The 14,005-nt window shown below is 52.1% G+C and overlaps 1 protein-coding gene across 1 annotated transcript; it reads right to left on the bottom strand.

The window, feature by feature from the left end:
- Window positions 1–5,768: 5,768 nt before the first annotated feature.
- Window positions 5,769–9,747, bottom strand: LOC149520987 (uncharacterized). The gene is made up of 3 exons (XM_089774275.1): window positions 9,446–9,747; window positions 7,479–7,805; window positions 5,769–7,375 (listed from the first exon to the last, which is right to left on the bottom strand). The coding sequence occupies exons 1-3, from the start codon at window positions 9,558–9,560 to the stop codon at window positions 7,281–7,283; spliced, it is 537 nt and encodes a 178-aa protein (XP_089630401.1). The 5' UTR covers window positions 9,561–9,747; the 3' UTR covers window positions 5,769–7,280.
- Between the last annotated feature and the right edge of the window lie 4,258 nt (window positions 9,748–14,005).

The raw sequence follows: 14,005 nt of genomic DNA, 5'->3' as shown, positions 1-14,005 counted from the left end.
GGCCTAGCTGCAACAAGACTGTGCCAGGTCCACTCATGAGTCCTTCACTGGTGACTTCCATCTTCCCCACCCAGCCAGGCCTTTGGTCTGGGGCCAGACCTTCCTACCCAGCGCAATTTTCACATCTCTGCAGTAAAACTGGCACCTGGTGACCAGTCTGGTACCTGCTGCCTCTTTGACCTCTACTTCTGTCCACTGAACCATGGAGTTTCAGCCTTCCCACATTGCAGAGGTTTCGATTCACCCAGCAACAAGGACCATGGAAGATTCACTTCATCTCCCCTTGCACACCCCATACACACCTGTATGGATTTACCAAACATGGTGGGTGTTTCAGAGTAGGAGGCGTCGTAAGAGATAGCAGCATCCCATCCGGTGTAGAGAGAATGTGACCCCACAATAGAGCAGCTGGGTTGATTCCCATGTTTCAACGCTGTAGCGCCCAATCCCCTCCAAGAGCTTGGAGTCAAACCAAGGTATCCTGATTTCCAGAGCACTTTGCTTAAACATGGAAGGGTGTGTCTAGACTACAGGGTTTCGTCAACAGAAGTTTTGTCGACAGATAGTGTCAACAAAGCTTCTGTCAACAAAGAGCGTCTATATTACAGCCAGTTCTGTCGACAAAGCAAGCTGCTTTGTCGACATAACAGTGTGGACACAAAGGATGGTGTAGATGCAATAATGCCTTCTATCGACAGAACTCTGTCGACAAAAGGCGTTATTTCTCGTAGAATGAGGTTTACATACGTCGACAAAACTGCTGAGTTTTGTCGACATTATGTCGACATAACTCAAAGGCAGTGTGGATGCAGGTATAGTTTTGTCGACAAAAGTCCACTTTTGTCGACAAAACTAGGTAGTCTAGACACACCCTTATTTAGAGTCCATGCTACTCCCAGAACCATGAGTAAAACCCGGGCGTCCTGGTTCCCAGACCCCCCCGGTGGCTGCCTGGAGAGAAGATCCCAGAGGAGCAGAGAGAATGCTCCATTATGACCCTTCAGACACAGGAATGTCTCAGAGGGAGGGTGTCAGATTTTCATAGTTGTCCGATAGTCCTTTAGGATGTACCCTAGCGGCCACTTGCAGAACTTGGAAGACAAAAAGCGCAATGAAGAGCCATCAGTCCTCTGGGCTCCAGTTCACCCTGTGTCCTGCCTTGTCTTGAGAGAGAAGATCCCCTGTGATTTGTAAGACTCAGCAAGGATGGGTGACCATAACCAAGTTCAGTGCACTACTCTGGGGGCACCATGCTGCAGGGAGCAAGGTGAGGGTTCAGCAGGGGTGCTCTGTTCTGGCAGGCAGTGCTCGTCACCATGTCCTGCTCACTGCTAGGGGGCGCTGTGCTCCAGGAAGCAGTGCCAGGGTCATGGAAGATGGGAAGACTGGAAAGGGGCCCAGCTCCTCCTCCACTGAGCACAGACTCTCACTGTGCTGAGCTCTTCTCTGTCATACGGCAGCTCCCGTGTTTATCCCGGGGGAGATTGGATGGCCTGCTGATGCTCGCAGATGCTTCGCAAAAGGCACTATGCCCCGCTGCAGAGGGAGCTGCATGGAAGAGGTGAGGGTCCCATTTTGGGGGCTGGTCCAAAAATCACCTTCCCCAAAATCTTTAAATGCTCAGGAGCTGTAGCTGACTGGGTGGTCCCAGCCAGCAGGGAAGCATGTGCAGACAGTCTTCTTGAGTAAAAGCCCTGAGTGAGCAACAGCAACTCCAGCAACCGTCTTGGTGCATCTCCACCAGCCTTGGTTGCTGCTAACCACGGGATCCCAACCATCCTCCCCCTCAGCCCAAAGTTCTCCCAAAGCATCCACTGTGTGCTTGAGAAATGTGTGCTGGGACACACCTACCCCGCATTGCAGGACAGGGGGCTGCCCCGGGCCCAGTTAGCTAAGAAGGCCCCTCGCCCACGACACTGCCAGGCACATAGGTATAAAAACCCAGGGAGCTGCTCAGTCAGGAGAGGAGGCCTCCAAAGAGGAAGGGGTCTGGCCAGGAGCTCCTAGACAGGAGCAACCGCAAAAGCAGACCCGGGAGTGGACCTGGGAGCAGCCATCACCAGAGCCGCAGCAGCAACAGGCTGCAGACTGCTGCCACCAAAGCCCAGTGACAGCCTAGGCTGGTGGGACACCCCGCAGGACCCCATCTCATCATACCTCACCCCGAGGACCTGGGCTCATCCACGGTGATAGGAAGGAGCCCAGGGCAGGGGATTGCCCCTCAGCGCTCGGTGCATTTTGGGAGGGACCCCACTGAGCAGGCAGTGCACCTTAACACTGCCCACAAGGCCCTGGTCTGGGACCTGGTGAAGAAGGAGGGCCCAGGTTGCCCTACCACCCTTACCTGATGGCAACCTTGCTCCCAGGCCATTGATATTCGGGGTCACAGGCCTCATAAATACTCATATCGTCATAAGGTTGCACCCCTCTCCACCCTGACAAAATGGAGAAAGTACAGAGAGTGTAACAGGACAGGACAAGGAGTAATGGGCTTAAAGTGCAGCAGGGGAGGTTTAGATTGGACATTAGGAAAAAATTCCTAACTGTCAGGGTGGTCAAATATTGGAATAAATTGCCAAGGGAGGTGGTGGAATCTCCCTCTCTGGAGATATTTAAGAACAGGTTAGATAGACATCTGTCAGGGATGGTGTAGACGGAGCTTGGTCCTGCCTTGAGGGCAGGGGGCTGGACTCGATGACCTCTTGAGGTCCCTTCCAGTCCTATTATTCTATGATTCTATGATTCTATGAAAAGTGGTGAAAGGTCTAGAAACCATGAGCTAGGAGGGAAGGCTGAAAGAATTGGGCTTGTTTAGTTTGGAAAAGAAGACAGAGAGCGGACATGAGAGAGGTGTTCAAGTATCTAAAAGGCTGTCTCCTTGGCCTCTGAAAATAGGACAAGAAGCAATGGGCTTAAATTGCAGCAAGGGAGGTTTAGGTTGGACATTAGGAAAATATTCCTAACTGTCAGGGTAGTTAAACACTGGAATAAGTTGCCTAGGGAGGTTGTGGAATCTCCATCCCTGGAGATATTTAAGAGCAGGTTGGACAGACATCTATCAGGGATGATCTGGATGATGTTTGGTCCTGCCATGGGAGCAGGGGACTGGACTTGATGACCTCTTGAGGCTGCTTCCAGTTCTAGTGTTCTAACACTTACCCTTCAGCAGTATGGTATTCACCACTGTCAAGGTTAATTCCCCATTCTGGCATGATGAATGCAGAAGTGGGGGCCCACAAAAACACCATAAAACCTGACCTCCACAGGCTGTGGTATAAAACTTCCCCCAAAACCCTAACAACCTAGATTTTGGGGATAAAAAATCCGCTGCCATCACCAAGTGCTTTTGAACCCACAAACAGGGGTGGACACTTGAAACCAACCCCAGGGCACCTTAAGCTCTCTTCCCCAAAGAGCTTGAAAAAGAAAGAGAAAATACAAGCTGGAGTCTGTGGTAGCTGTCCCCTAGTCAGAGGCATTCAGATCCCACAGACAGATTTTCCAGGACACAGAAATGAACCAATACCAGGTTAATAAAAAAAAAAGAACTTTTATCATCAAAACAATACTCCTGTTGCAAGCATAATGACTAGATGGAAACAGTCACCAATTAATATACTCATGGGGGGACCCCCATGGGCTCAGGACTTCATTACAAAAGGGAGGGAAACCCATTTCTGACAGCACAGACATGAGATCCAAATTTCCCACACAGAAAACCATAAAACTTGACAGATTTATCTAGACTTTACCCTACTTACACATAATGAAGAGTTTTTTCTCGGAGAGAGACGTGTCTTCTGCCTCCCTCACTATTTAAGAGAAAACCATCTCAGAGACAAAGGAGAGAAATGTTAACAATCCCTTGTCTCAGTTTGAAATCCCTATGTGCATTTACTATTGGCTGACTGCTACCTGGTTAGGTATAGGGGACGTAGTGAACTCCTTAGTCCCCAGGCAGCTGGCCATCCCTCAAGGGGTGTGTCTAGACTACAGGGTTTTGTTGACAAAAGTGGACTTTTGTTGACAAAACTATACCTGTGTCTGCACTACTGCCGTGTTCTGTCGATAGTAAGTAGACAGAACGTGGCAGTTCTGTCAACAGCAGTAAACCTTGTTCTATGAGGAATAACACCTTTTGTCGACAGAATTCTGTCAACAAAAGGGGTATGTCTAGATTACAGACTTTTGTCGACAGACGTTTTGTCGACAGATACTGTTGACAAACCTTCTGTCAACAAAGAGCATCTAGACAACATCCAGTTCTTTCGACAAAGCAAGCCGCTTTGTCAACATGAGAGTGTGGACGCAAAGGACAGCGTACATGCAATAACGCCTTCTGTCAACAGAACTTTTTCGACAAAAGGCGTTATTCCTCGTAGAATGAGATTTACAGCCATCCACAAAACTGCCGAGTGCTGTCGAGGTTATGTTGACAGAACTCAGCGGCAGTGTAGACGCAGGTCTAGTTTTGTCGACAAAAGTCCACTTTTGTCGACAAAACTCTGTAGTCTAGACATACCCAAGGTGCTATTGCAACCACAGTGTATTTTTTCAAAACAGAGCATCTACGCTCTCTTTCGAAAAAGCAGCTTGCTTTTTCAACAGAACCAGTTGTAGTCTAGAAGCCACTGTTGACAAAAGCCTGTCGTCTAGACGTACCCATGGTTATGACAACCACAAAGCACATCAAATGGTGGTGATACATCATTGGGTCATAGTCAGGCAGGGCTCCATGGCAGAGGACAGGAAGGTCAAAACAGGAAGTCCTGGGGGCAGCTAGAGCTCCAAATCTCAAACTGGGGAGAAGGGCATGCCCCGAGTTACAGAACTCACTTTGGCCAAGGACAATATTCTGAAGGAAGATGTAAAACCCGAGAAGCAGAAAATTCCAACCACTGAGATAATGCCAGGGTCCAACTCCAAGGAAAATGCCCAGAGACCGTGGCGAATGGCCAGTTTCCTTGGAGAGTTCATATGGGATTGCCCAAAGCAGCAGCTTTCAGCAAATATATTGAAGGTAAAAATTGATGATGTTGGGGTGCAGAAGAGGCCCTTGATCAGTGTCCCTCTTAGGTTGCTCCCCCAGAGACATTTCCTCACCCTTGCCTTAGGACCTTACCATAGTCACAACATATAATCCACCTGAGCATCCCCCATGGAGCTGTCCATGGTGCTGCTGCTCCCACAGCCAGCCACCTGGTCTTCTCTGATTCAGGGCTCCAGTGACACTGAGCTAGCTCTGGTCCTGCTGCTGCTGCTTCTAGGCCTACCTGGCCCCTGATTGGCGGGTATCTTCTGTCACCGCTCTAGCCTCCTGACCCTTTTCTGAGCCTCAGGACCTGGTCCTCCCCATCAAATGGGTTTTCTAGGCAGACTCAGGAGGCAGCCTCTTTGCCTCATTTCATACCTGTGGCGTAGCTCAATTCAGTGTTTGCCCTGCTGAATAGACATGCCTATGGAATATTAGCACAGTTTTTGCAATGACAAAAAGGATCATTGTTCAGCACAGATCGATAGGAATAGATTCAATTTGTTACTAGTATGGCTCAGCCTGACTCATTAACAGGACAGATCATTGTTGAAATTTCCTCCCCAAGAGTCTGTGGAGATAGAAATACGGAAAGTGAGCCCATGCCTGAAACTGACCATGGGATCTTTTTGGCTACTTCAGGTTATTGGTATAACTTTTTTACCAGCTGCTCCCCTACCTCAAAGGGCATACTAACTATTATGTTCCACTCAGTACTGTCATGTCTCTCTTGGATGGCAATGGGTGGTTGGAAGAAGTAAATAGTGATTAAATTCCAATCACAAGCCTAGATTGCTCCTCAGTACATTGTAGCCAACTAAGAGTCTTATGAAGTAAATGAAAGGGTGTGATGGTTGGGGGGTAAATTGTAATTTGAAATCCTTGTTCAAATGTGCATCTGGCTTCCCTGTAACCAAGAAATCGACCTGATTTATTGTGAGAGAGTGAGGAAGAGGGGAGAAAGACATGCAAAGGCCAAATATTCTAGGAAGATGCCAGGAACAAATGTAACGACACCGAAGATGCTGTACTTCCCCATTGAGGTGGAAGTAGTGGGCAAATCAAGGGCTCTGAAAGAAGACAAGCATTTATCCATCAGGAGAAAGTATTTGTGATGGAAACCAGATTAGCCTGGCAGAACAAAGACAATAAGGAGCAACAGAAACAACTGGAAATAAACACCCATCAGCCCTTGTTCAGGACTGACCTCCCTGGCTCTCCCTGCCTTCCCCCAGCATGGCACTGCCAAGGTACCCAGTGAGCGGACAGCCAGGTCCCTCTCCCTACAGAGCTGGAGCAAGAGTGAGTCCCTCCTGACCAGCCATCCCTTTTACACAGCCCTGCCGGGCTCTAACTAGCCAAAATAAGCCCTCTCCTGAGCCACTACCAGGGTTGTTTTAACCCTTTACACTCCAGTGTGGAGCAGCCTCGCATATCAATCCCTACACGATCTGATCAGTCCTTGTGTTTTAATAAAAAGGGCCACAAACAATTTCCAACATTTTCTTCCAGTTTTCACATCTTAAGCAGTGATTGAGCTGGGCCAAAACAGAACCCTCTCCCATGTCTCTGTTTGACTTCTTGTGCAAGGTGTATGGAGAAGCAAACCCATTCCAAGCTCATCCTCTGTCTCTGGCTTGTCTTGCTTCAGCCTCTTTCCACAGTCACTCAGTTCTGTCAGTTGTGAGCACTGTCCTCGATTGGATGATTCTGTCTCTTTCCTGGTTGGTGTTAGGTGAAGCAATCCCATTCCAGGCATGTCCAATTACACTCTGTTCAAATACAGATTCCACAGGGACTCAGAGAGAACAGACGTATCTCCGCCTGTGGTGCTCTAATGTATACTCCCCTGTGATACTGTTTGCCAGTGTGGTTTGCGAGGTTATCCACACAAGGCAGAGTACAGACCCACATTTGCACAGCTGTGTGTGCGGGGCTCAATACTGGGGAGCCAGGTTCACACCAGAGAAGCAATCTCATTGCATAGGAATTATGCAGCTGTGCAAAAGTGGCCGTGCCCCGCCACGGACACAGCTGTAGTTCAGTTGGGGGCTGAAATGCTCATGGTGCCCGAAGTCCTGTCAGACCCTGTGGATGTTTCCAAGGTCTCACTCTTTGATTTTTCACCAGAACTTCCCCCTCCAGGTTGAAATTCAAGCTGAGCGATTGCAGCAAATCCATCACCTTTTGGGGGGAATCCAAGGTGCAGAATGAAGGCTCCTCGGCAGAACACGCTAGGTACCTGGATTTAAAAGCAGTTGTGGGAGACGAGGAAGATGAGGCCATTGATGAGGAAGAAGGAGGCACCCACCACCAGCTCCGTGACCCAGTGGAAGCCATGAGCTGCAGAGACAGAGAACCATGAATGGAACAGCAGTAGTGCAGAAGTGTGGGGCTTTAGGAAGGGGATCTTGGGGGAGAGGTTAGCAGGCAGCAGATGACTCACCTGACATCATGACGTTCCCAGTAACATTCACAGGCCGGCTCCTGGGGGATGGGATCCACCTCCCATCCATGTTCTCCTCGTACCCACAGGCAAATTCTCCAGTGATGTTGAGACCAGCCTGTGGGATGCTAAGCACAGACACATTTGCAGAGCTGGTGCCAGATTCAGAGCCCAGATCCCCAGGAGTGATCTCATGTCCGTCCTTGTAGAAGTGAAATCTCCGCTCACGGGCATCCCTCGGCACGGTGCAGGTGATGTTGAGGGAAAACCCTTCACTCACCACTCCAGACGGGGGATCCACACTCAGCTCCGGCTGGGGAGGGGGATCTGTGGGGAACAGCAAAGGGACGGGGCAGGGGACAAAGTGAAGAGGGGGCTCTGAATTCAACTCACCCAGAGCTGATCCGGGTTCTGTCTCCAGAGCCTCTTGCTTCATCTCAGGATGTTGATGGGTTCCTCACAGAAATCAGAGCGAGCCCAGGTTGGGGGTGGCTTCCTCCAGCTACAGGGTAGGGCTGGGAGGGTAGATCAGAAGCTGCCATGGCCACCAGCACATGACTTCTTTTCTGTCACCTCTTCATTACTAATGCCTCGGATATTTGCGGAGCCCTCTGCAGACAGGTGATCCTCCCCTCTCTGGTCTGTTCCACAGAGAGCTGAGAAATGTGGGAGGTGGCCATGTTCAATTCCCAGGTCTGGTGGAAAGGGGTTGACACTTCCCATCTGGGGTCTGCTGGCTGGATGGGCACTTCCCGGACAGACAGGTGCAGGGCCCAGAGCTCCTTAGCCCTCTGATACTCAAGCGGGGAGTGAAAAGGCTCATAGATGGGACGACAGCTCTGATGCTCCATCTGTCCATCATGTTGAAACAGAGCCTGGAGACCTTTTGTTACCAGCCCCAGTGTGAGAGGAATTGACTGCAGGGAGGTGCCTGGGCTGTGCAGGGAGAGGTAGGGGGCCAGTAAGGGGCTACACACCTGAGGTTAGTATGAGATGAAAAAGAAGGTCATGCTCAGCAGGGACCCCTGGAAGGATCTGGGAAGAAAGGGCAGCTGATACCAGGACAAATTCATCTCAGGAATGAGAGGGGGATGGAGACTTCTCCGTGGAGAATTCTCCAACTAAAATGATGAGGGGTGTGGAGCGTGTGCCATATGAAGAGCGATGAAAGAAACTAGGACTTTTCAGCTTAGAAAAGAGGACACAAAGGAGGGACAGGAGGCAGGTGTATAAGATCATGGCTGGTGTGGAAAAGTGAACAAGGAAAAGTTATTTACTTGTTCCCATAACATAAGAACGAGGGGTCACCCAAGGAAATGAAGGGTCGGGAGGTTTAACACAAACCAAAGGACGTTTTTCTTCATGCAACGCACAGTCTACCTGTGGAACTCCTTGCCAGAGGACGATGTGAAGGCCAGGACTATAACAGGGCTCAAAAAAGAACTAGATAAATTCATGGCGGACAGGTCCATCAATGGCTATTGGCCAGGATGGGTAGGGATGGTGTCCCTTGCCTCTCTCAGCGGCTGGAAATGGGTGACAGAGGAGGGATCTCTTGCTGATTCCCTGGTCTGTTCACTCCCTCTGGGACACCTGGCACTGGCCACTCACTGTGGGCAGACAGGACACTAGGCTGGATGAGCCTTTGGTCTGACCCAGTCTGGCCGCTCTTATGTTCTTATGGGAAACACCCTGCACCTCACTGAGTCCCAGCCCTGCCCTGTGCCCACATGTTACCCAGCAGGAGCAAGGAACTTGCTGTGTGTTGTGCTGCGGCGGGAGCCCCCAAACCCCAAAGCAGTCCCAAAATACACTCCAGCCCACACCCAGCAGAGGAGCCAGAGAAAGAGGTTGAAACTGACCCAGTGGTCGGCTGACCCTGCCCTGTCCCTGGGCTGTCTCACACTATGCATGGCAGAGAGATACACTTTCACGGCACTTGCAAAAAGCAGGAGTCAGAGACTCACCTGCCACTGTGATGGTGACGAATCGGCTTCTCTGCGATGGGATTTCTTTCCCAGACTCAGTCCTCCAGGACTCACAGCTGTACGCTCCAGCCTGCGAGCCAGAGACGTACGACATATTAAGTGAATTGGTGAATCTGGAACGAGGGTACGGGAGCTCCGTGGACTGGATTTCCCCACTGTTCCGGAAGAACCGGATCCCGGACACAGTGGGTGCCCCAGCAGCTGAGCACGTCAGGGTCACGGCTTCTCCAGTGAGGTAGAGATGATGCTGTGGGGCCACGGTGAGCTGGGGGGCTGGGAGTGGGGCTAGAAAAGACAAAGAGGTCAGGGGGAGGAGTTGGTTCCTATGTGGGTGGCTGTTGACACAGAGGCAGACAATGAGCCAGGGAAGGGCAGAGGAAGGAGAGATCCCGGACATAGACCCCAGCCAACCCCAGCTCTGTGCCCACATCCCCGCTGGGCCAGACAAACCATGAGCAGCAGAAACCTCCCTGCTGGGAACGCAGTGGGACCCGCCTCCCCTGCTCAGAATCCGAGGGTCAGCTCCCACCTGGGATGTGCCCTCCGCTTGCCTCCATTCCCTGGGTCTTAGATTGGCACCTCAGGGCTAAATCCATTCACAACTTGGAGAGGAGCGCAGATAGGGGGGCACTGAGATCATGAAAATGCCGAATCCAGAAAAGGTGTGTGGGGAGAAGGGGGAATTTCATCTCCACTTGGTTTTCTATCTGCAGGTGGCATCTGACACCTCATCCTACCTCCTCTTCCCAGGGCAGCCGCTGAGAACGGTTCCCCTCCCTTGGGAGCCAACCAGGGAGCTGAACGAAGGAATCAGGGATGTCTCACCTGTGCTGGTATTCACGGTGACTGTCACGGCCTGGCTCGGGGGGGACAGGACCCACCTCCAGCCCACGTTCTCCTCGTAGCTGCAGGTGAATTCCCCAGTGATTTGGGGACGAATGCTGACCACAGAGTCTTTCACAGAGCCGGTGCTGGGCTCCACGGTGCTGATCTCAGAGCCTAGATCCCCAAGAGTGATCTCATGTCCGTCCTTGTAGAAGTGAAACCTCCACTCACGGGCGTCCCCAGGTGCCGTGCAGGTGATGTTCAGGGAAAACCCTTCGCTCACCACTCCAGACGGGGGATCCACACTCAGCTCCGGCTGGGGAAGGGGATCTGCGGGGAGCAGCAAAGGGGCGGGGCAGGGGACAAAGTGAAGAGGGGACCCAGAATTCAACTCATTCAGTGCTGAGCCGATCTCTGTCTCCAGAGCCTCTTGCTTCACCACAGGATGTTGATGGGTTCCCCACAGAAATCAGAGCGAGCTTGGGCAGGAGGTGGGGAGTGGCTTCCTTCAGATACAGGCTGGGGGTGGGAGGGGAGGTCAGAAGCTGCTGTGGACACCAGGACGTGACTTGTTTTCTGTCACCTCTTCATTACTAATGCCTCAGATATTTGCAGAGCTCTCTCCAGACAGGGGGGCCCAGGACATCTGGGGATCCTGCCCTCTCTAGCCAGGCTGCCAGAGAGCTTGGAGATGTGGGAAGCAGCCATGTTGGATGCCCAAGTCTGGTGAAAGGGGCTGGTGCTTCCCATCTGGGACCTGCTGGCTGGATGGGCGCCCCAAAGACAGGCAGGTTCAAGGCCGAGAGCTTCCCAGCCCTGTCTTGCTCAAGCGGGGAGTGAAGATGATCCTAGATGAGTGCACAGCTCTGATGCTCCATCTGTCCACCATGTTGAAACAGAGCCTGGAAACCTTTTGATACCAGACCCCGTGTGAGTGGAATCAGCTGCAGGGAGGCGCTTGTGGTGCTCAGGGAGAGGGAGAAGCCAGGAAGGGGCTGCAAACCAGGCGTCAGTGTGAGATGGAAAAGGTCACACCCAGCAGGGACCCCTGGAAGGATCTGGGAGGGGAGGAGCAGCTCATACCAGGGCAAATTCATCTCAGAAATGAAAGGGGAGTGGAGACTTCTCCAATGAAAACGACGAGGGGCTTGGGGCAGGTGTCAAAGGAAGAGTTAAAAAACTGGGACTTTTCAGCTTGGAAAAGAGGAGACCAAGGAGGAATGGGATTGAGGTCTATAAAATCATGTCTGGTGTGGAAAAAGTGAAGAAGGGGGTGGGTGGCATCAGACACTGGGCCCAATGGCAGAACAATGTCATGGAAGAAACATCAAGGCTGAGTTCTTGGAATCCGTTGCTCCATCTGCTGTGCAACCTCTCCCTGGCAGTGACCTGGGTGGTGAGCTTCCTCCGCAACAGTGCCCAGGGCTGTGAATTTCTCCCATAGCAGTTCCCTCGGCTGTGAGTTTCCCTCACAGCTGTGCCTTCCTATTGGCCAAGTCTGTTGTTCAACAGGAGGCCTCTCCCGCATGGCGTGTCTCATGACTCTGACCAAAGTTCCGAGGAGTTTGGGGTGTCCTCCATGAAACCTCTTCAAGTTAACAAATGTGATGCTGGGCCAGGAGCCCCAAAGCGGTCCCAATACACCCCCCAACCCACACCCAGCAGAGGAGCCAGAGAAGGGGGTTGAAGCTGTCCCAGTGGTCGGCTGACCCTGCCCTGTCCCTGGGCTGTCTCACCCTACACATCGTGGAGAGATTCCCCTGCACAGACCCAGCAAAGAGCAGGAGTCAGAGACTCACCCACCACTGCGATGGCGATGACTCGGCTTCTCTGAGATGTGATTTCTTTCCCAGACTCCTTCCTCCAGGATTCACAGCTGTACCCTCCGGCCTGTGAGGCAGAGATGTTTGACAGATCAAGTGAACTGGTGAATCTGGACTGAGGGGACGGGAGCTCCACACGTTGGATTTCCCTGCTGTTCCGGAAGAACCGGATCCCCGACACGGTGGGCACCCCAGCAGCTGAGCACATCAGGATCACGGCTTCTCCAGTGAGGTAGACAAGATGCTGCGGGGACACGGTGAGCTGGGGGGCTGGGAGGAGGCCTGGAAAAGACAAGAGGGAGGTGAGAGTTCTTACATGGGAGGCTGGTAACCGAGGGGCAGAGGAGGAGCCAGGGGAGGGCAGAGCAGGGATGGATCCTGTGCACAGACCCCAGGCAGCTCCAGCTCCATGCCAAGGAACCACGTCCCTGCCAGGACAGGTAACCCCTGAGCAGCAGAGATCTCCCTGGTGGGAACCCAGTGAGACCAGCCTCTGCAATGGGTAACTGAGGGGGCAGATCGTCCCTGTGGCAGCTCAGCCTTCAGGAGCTGGTGGGAGCTTGTGTGGCTGAGGTGGGGAGTGTTGGGGAGCTACAGCCCAGTAACATTGATCTGTCTGGAGATGCTGAAGATCCGCGCAAACTTGGGATCTCCCTGATTCATGCCAAGGACCCAGAAACCAGCCCACTACTCTTGCTGAGTGTTTCAGACTTACTTGTGGAGGGGTCACCCAATGAAATAAATAGGCAGCAGGTTAAAAACAAACCAAAGGCAGTTTTTCTTCACACAGCGCATAGTCAACCTGTGGAACTCCTTGCCAGAGGATGTGGTGAAGGCTAGGACTTTCACAGGGTCCAGAAAAGAGCTGGATAGATTCATGGCGGTTAGGTCTATTAATGGCCATTAGCCAGGCTGGGTAGGAATGGTGTCCCCAGCCTCTGTTTGTCTGGAGGTGGGCGACAGGGGAGGGATCACATGAAGATTCCCTGTTCTGATCCCTCCCTCTGGATCACCTCGTATTGGCGACTGTCGGCAGACAGGACATTGGGCTGGATGGACCTTTGGTCTGACCCCGTCTGGCCACTCCGATGTTCTCATGTTCTCTGCTGCATCATAAGGATCTTAGTCCATGAAACTGAGAGCTGCTGATTATCAAATTTCCGTTCCCCCAGTAGGAGTTCCTGGGCTGGGACCCACACCCAAGCCTCCTCTCTGTAATGCAAACACCTTGTCTGTGTGTACACTGGCTCGTTCTTGCACAAGAACATCTTGTGCAAGGGTTCTTGTGCAAGAGCTCTTGTACAAACACACATCCACACAGCCATGTGCTTTTGCACAAGAGCATCTATGGTGGTGTGGATGCTGTCTTGCGCAAGAAAGCTCTGATGGCCATTTTAGCCATAGGGCTTTTTTGCACAAGAAACTCCTGCCGCACGTCCACACTGCCCTCTTGCGGAAGAGGTCTTGCACAAGAGGGTTTACACTTTTTAGGAAAGAGCGTGGCTCTTGGGCAAGACGCCTTCTCTACCCATGCTTTACTGAAAATCTTCTTGTGAAAGAGTGGGTGGGCAGCGTGGACGTCTGCGGAAGAATGGCCGTTCTTGCGCAAGAACCCGTCAGTGCAGACATAGCCCTTGAATGCCAGGAGACTCTCACTACAAGATGGAGTCACCCTCTATGGGGCTGGGCAAATACCAGCTCCCCCCATCTGGGCAACTTCTCGTCCCTCGCCCCACACTCTGCTCCTCCTGGAGCTGCCCCACTGCCTGTGCCCAGCAGACTCAGACCGAGCTGAGGAGCAATTCAGGGAGCAGGGCATGAGCCCAGAATGCTATCTGTCCTCAAGGGATGAGGGCCATCGGGAGCTATGTGCCTAGGCAGCTCCAGCATC

Source organism: Pelodiscus sinensis, chromosome 30 (genome assembly GCF_052426305.1).
Source record: "Pelodiscus sinensis isolate ZL-2025 chromosome 30, ASM5242630v1, whole genome shotgun sequence".
NCBI classification, from domain to species: Eukaryota; Metazoa; Chordata; order Testudines; family Trionychidae; genus Pelodiscus; species Pelodiscus sinensis.
The sequence above is the reverse complement of the archived record's forward strand: the minus strand, read 5'-3'. Positions and strand labels throughout refer to the sequence as shown.

Bases quoted from the DNA above. Each gene is read 5' to 3' on its own strand.
- LOC149520987 (XM_089774275.1), bottom strand. From the start codon at position 9,560: ATGTCGTACGTCTCTGGCTCGCAGGCTGGAGCGTACAGCTGTGAGTCC. The intron at 7,806-9,445 runs GTGAGTCTCTGA...TGTTCCCCACAG, and splicing joins CGTCACCATCACAGTGGCAG to ATCCCCCTCCCCAGCCGGAG. The intron at 7,376-7,478 runs GTGAGTCATCTG...CTGTCTCTGCAG, and splicing joins TGGGAACGTCATGATGTCAG to CTCATGGCTTCCACTGGGTC.